At 38.0% G+C, this 5,506-nt stretch overlaps 1 protein-coding gene across 6 annotated transcripts in view; it reads right to left on the minus strand.

Moving 5' to 3' along the window:
• The window catches only part of Srr (serine racemase), a 20,931-nt gene that overhangs the window by 12,215 nt on the left and 3,210 nt on the right, over nucleotides 1–5,506 (minus strand). For 2 of the 6 annotated variants that reach the window (XM_010642134.3, XM_010642133.3), the window contains exon 1: nucleotides 4,617–4,757. The exons of the other annotated variants lie outside the window; for them this stretch is intronic. In XM_010642134.3, the coding sequence (XP_010640436.1) occupies nucleotides 4,617–4,651 (35 nt within the window). In that variant the 5' untranslated portion in view covers nucleotides 4,652–4,757. Of the gene's footprint in view, nucleotides 1–4,616; nucleotides 4,758–5,506 lie in introns of those variants that run through there. 6 annotated transcript variants of the gene reach the window in all.

The following is a 5,506-nucleotide window of genomic DNA, read 5'->3' on the forward strand; positions in this document are numbered from 1 at the left end:
AAAAAAAAAAAAAAAAAAAAAAGAATGTATTTTTAACGGTTGTTTGCATTTCAATTTTAAGATCTCTCTTTCTGTGCTGAGTTTATTCTTAGTCTTTATAGGAATCCAGGCGCTCCTCTTAAGATGAGCATTTCTTCCTATTAGCTCTTACCAAGAACAAGAACTGAGCCAGACCTGGTGGTTCACGCCTGTAATCCCAGCACTTGGGAGGCTGAGGCAGGAGGATCTCTGTGAGTTTGAGACCAGCCTGGGCTACATAGTGAGTTCCAGGTCTGTCTCAACTACACAGGGAGACCCTGTCTCAAAAAAAAAAAAAAAAAGAACAAGAACTGGAACATCTTGGGTCACCCACTGACATGTGAACCAGTAACTATGACTTCAGGAAAGTGATATATAGCTCTGTCCTCATTCTTTCAAAATTTTTAAAAAATTATTTTGCAGTGTTGGGGATTAAACTAGGGCTATACACAGAGTAGCCAAGTGCTGTACACCCCTACCTCTCCTCAGCCTTTTATTTTATGTTGTTTTTGAGACAAGGTCTCACTATATAGTTCAGGCTGGCCTTAAACTATGTAGCCCAGGCTGGGCTCAAATTTGAATGATCCTCCTGCTTCAGCCTCCTGGGTTACAGTGCTGGCATTACAGGTGTGAGCCACCATCCTGGGCCATTCTTAGCCTTTTTTGTTGTTTTGGTACCTGGGATTGAACTCAGGTCCTTCTGCTTGCAAGGCAGGTGGCAGAACCACTGAGTTAAAACCCTGGCCCCATCCTAAGCCTTTTAAAGGAAACAATCATGCAAATAATTTGTTATATAGTAAGTCCTCGATTTATGAACAAGTTCCATTCTGTGAGAACATTCCTAAGTCAGATTCATTTTGTAAGTCTGACAAAGCAAGTCTTACACTGTATTTTCACTTTTATTTCTGTGGCTATTGCTTTGTGCTCCCTAGCAGTTCCCTCCACATCACCCTTGCTTTTTTTCCTTTTGCTTCTGGACATCCTTGGTTCTGATTGAGCACTGTATCCCGGTATGCTATCACACTATACAGTAAGCACACAGCAGCACAATTGTGAGTGTCTGGCAGGTAAGTGAGCTACTTCAGCAATTTGTTTGCATCTGTTTTTTTTTTTTGGTACCGGGGATTGAACTCAGGACCTTGTGCTTGTGAGACAGGTGGCAGAAGCACTGAGCTAAAGCCCTGCATCTATGAATGTTTGTAATGTGGAGTTCCTTGGTATGTGTGGAAGTTTGCAACTTGAATGTTTGCAAGTTGAGGACTTACTGTACACGTACTATTTTTTTTATTAATTTTATTGGTACTTTTTAGGTATATAATGACATTCATCATTGGAAATTTGTACCTTTATATAATCTATCTTGGTTCTTATTTTTTCCCCATTACCTGGCCCTCCTTTTTAATCCTTCCACCCCTCCCTATTTACAAAGACTTTGTTTCCATTTTTTCATTTTCTCATTATATTTCTGAGAATTTTTTCAGTGATTTCACAGAATGGATTTGCTGCACTTTTTAATTTCTATAATTTATATATATATTTTTGGTACTGGGGATAGAACTTGGTTCCTTGTGCTTGCAGGGCAGGCGGCAGAATCACTGAGCTAAATTCCCAGCCTTATAATTTATATTTTTTGTAAAATAACTTTAAAGCTTATAATCTAATGGCAGATCTGTAATAAATAATAGAAAAATAAACACATCTTCACAAAGTTTGATAGATGTTTTTAGGGAAGTGAATTATGATAGAATCCTATAATGGGGGCCTTATTTAGGTCAGGGAAAGAGTCTCCTAAGGGCAACTATGGAGAAGTAAAATTTAAGTTATGACCCATATGATGGGCGTTAACCAAGCAGAGTAGACAGAAAAAATGTTTCTGTTAGAGGGAATAATGTGTGAAGAGGTTAAGAAGGGAAAATGTTAGTTCTATTTTGGGAACTAAAAGACATTCATTGGGTCCGAGAATAGTGATCAGAGGAGAATGTGTTCAGAAGGATATCCAAGATCATGTCAGACTATAATTCGTGGATCTCCCCCTGACCCCAGGGATTGAACACAAGGCTTTCATATTGGGATACACCCCCAGCCAAGTTTTTATTTTGAGACGATCTTGCTAAATTGCTGAGTGGCCCAGGCTGGGCTCATAGTTGTGATCTTCCACCTTAGCCTCCCAGAGTGATGGGATCCCAGGTGTGTACCACCAAAGCCAGCTAATTTTTTTTTCTCCAGAATAATAGAATACTATTAAATTTTGATGAAGTGACATATTAGAGTTCAAATTTCCAGAAAATCATTCTGGCTGCATTATGGTAAGTGAAAAGGGGACAAGAGTGGAATCAAGAGGCTGAGGATTTAGCTCAGTGGTGCTGCGGCCTACCTTGCAAGCGCAAGGTCCCAAGTTTGATCCCCGGTAGTTAAAAAAAAAAAAAGTCAAGGAATCTAATCAAGAGGTATTTTGGTTTTCCACATGAAGGCTAAGCAGAGACTGCATGGCAAACGTGCAGGTAGAAGAACACAATCATTTAAGATGCATTTTGGAAACATAAAGCCAATAAATAATTGGTTAGATATTTTTCTAGATGTCAGGCATGGTGGTACACAATTACAACTATCATCCCAGCTACTTGGAAGGCTGAAGCAGGAGGATCCTAGGTTTTAAGCTAACTGGGTAACAAAGCAAGAACTTATTAAAAAACAAAACAAAACAAAAAAAACTGGGTGTGGATGTGCACACCTGTAATCCTAGCACTTATGAGGATGAAGCAGGAGGACTGCTACAAGTTCGAGGCCTGCCTGAACTACAGTGAGAACCTATCTCAAAAAAACCAAACAACCCCCAAAAACAACAACAAGGAGTTTTTCCAGAGGAGACATGTAAATTGTTAACAAGCACATGAAAAAATGCCAAAGGCTCGACATGATGCATGCCTCTAATTCCAGCACTTTGGGAGGCTGAGGCAGAATAACAGATTTGAGCTGCTGAATCTGGGCAATTTAGCAAGACATTGCAAAAAAAAAAAAAAAAAAAAAAAAAAAAAAAAAAAAAAAAAAAAAAAAAAAAAAAAAAAAAAAAAAAAAAAAAAAAAAAAAAAAAAAAAAAAAAAAAAAAAAAAAAAAAAGCTGTGGATATAGCTCATTGCAAAGCTCCTGGGTTCATTCCCTATTAACATACTCATGTGCATGTGCATGTGCTCCCCAAATCATTAATCATTAGAGAGATGCAAATTGAATTTCATAATAAAATACTACCTTACACCCATTAGGATGGCTACTATTAAAAAACAAACGAACAAAAAATAGAAAATAACAAGTGTTAATAAGAATGCAGAGAAAGTGGAACCTTTATTCACTATTAGTGGGAATGTAAAATAGTGTTGCTGCTATGATAAGGAGCTGGTTCCTCAAAAAGTTAAGATGCAGACTTAGATATGACCTAGCAATTCTACTCCTAGATGTAGATCCAAAAATACTGAAAGCAGGGTCTGAAACAGACAGTTGTACATCTATGTTCATAACTGCATTATTCATAATAACTAAAATGAGGAAGCAATCCAAGTGTTCATGAATAAATGGCTGTATTATAATGTGGTATGTACATATAATACAATGGAGTGAATATACATACATTCAGTCTTAAAAATGAAATCTGACACATACTATAACATGAACATTGAGGACTGAAATAAGCTAGTCACAAACAAATACTGCATGATTCCACTTATATGAGGTACCTAGAACAGTCAAATTCATAGAAAGAAGTGGCTGGAGATTTAGCTCAGTGGTTCCACCACCTGCATATACATATATATATAAAAGAGTGGCTGCCAGGGACTGCGGTTGTAGGGGAAAATAAGGAATCACTATTTAGTAGGTATAGCATCACAGTTAAAAATGGTTAAAATGAGCTGGGTGTGTGATGCATGCTTGTAATACCGGCACTTGGGGCACTTGGGAGGCTGAAGCATGAGCATTGCCATGAGTTTGAGGCCAGTTTGCACTACACAGTGAGTCCAAGGGTAGTTTGAATTATATAGTGAGAACTTGTCTTAAAAATACCAAAACATGTGGTGGCGCATGCCTGTAAATCCAGCACTCAGGAGGCTGGGGCAGGAGGATCACTATGAGTTCGAGACCAGCCTGGGATACATAGTGAGTTCCAGGTCAGTATCAACTACATAGGGAGACTCTGTCTCAAAAAACCAAAAAAACCCCCCAAAACAAACAAACAAACAAAAAACCCCAAAACAACAACAACAAAAACAAACCAGGGGCCAGGGATGTTGCTCAGTGGCACCTCACCTGCCTCAGAAAGTGCAAGGTTCTGAGTTTGATCCCCAGTACCAAAACAAAAACAAAAACAAAAACAAAAAAACCAATAAATAAATAAAGCAAACAAGAAAGCAGGCTATTGTGTGGTGATTGTAATTACTTAGGCCTCTTGGTTGCAAGTGAAAGAATCCCAATTTGAACTAGCTTAGTGTCTACATTTACTAGCTCATGGAGTCCAAGGAAAAGTTGAACAAACCATGAGTGGCCAGGATTATGGAGCTTCAGGAACAACTGGAACCAGGGACTTGATAGTTTTCCAAGGTGTTTCTCACCTCTGCTGCATTTTGCATGTCAGCTCCTTTTTCATTGCAGACCAGCTGGTTCCAAATGGCAAGATGTATGGCTGCTGACAGCTCCTGTGTTTTACATTTTATGGCTTCCACACTGGATAGGGATTTTCTTCTCTGTTTCAGTTCAAAAAATTCTAGACAAGGATTCTGGCCCATCTTGGTCAGGACCAGTGGCCAATGGTCTGAGGTTATTTAACACTATGCAATATAGTCAGAAGTATTTACAGAAACACGATAAAGAAACAGAATGAGATCTATAACACAGTATCCATTATGTACAGTCAAAACACATACATAGGACATTGTATATTATTCAGAGATATGTATTTATTGAAGAACATATAACAAACACAGTAGTCACAACCTAAGGGAAGAAAGACAGAACAAGAGTGGTAATTGAAATACAGAGCAAAAAGGTAAACGAGAAAGGCTTTATTAACGATAGTGTAAATAAAATAGTATGCTTGGCTCAGTTCTCTGCACCTGAGGGAAAACAAGCAGCAAAAGAGAGTGTGATACAGGAAAATAGAAGAAAAAGCAGAGAGAGAGAAAAATATTTCTGAATAGAGGTGAAGGGCAGTTTTCAGGCGAAAAAGAAGAGAATGCTGAGATGATTCCATATGTGCTCATTATGGAGACAGACACATACTGATAGTTGAGTGATGATGAGGAGAAACATTGGCAGTGTCATGGGTAACCCCTTGGTGTTCATGTAGATAATGGGATAATTTATTGAGATTTAAGACTGGTGAAGAAACAAGTATTTGGGAAGAAAATCAGAGATTTGATGAACTGTATTTGAATTGCTTATGAGGCATCTACAAGGATGTCCTTTTTTCCCCTTAATTATTATTATTATTATTATTATTTTT

This window comes from Fukomys damarensis, unplaced genomic scaffold (genome assembly GCF_012274545.1).
Source record: "Fukomys damarensis isolate Sample0158 unplaced genomic scaffold, DMR_v1.0_HiC HiC_scaffold_13, whole genome shotgun sequence".
Taxonomy (NCBI): Eukaryota; Metazoa; Chordata; class Mammalia; order Rodentia; family Bathyergidae; genus Fukomys; species Fukomys damarensis.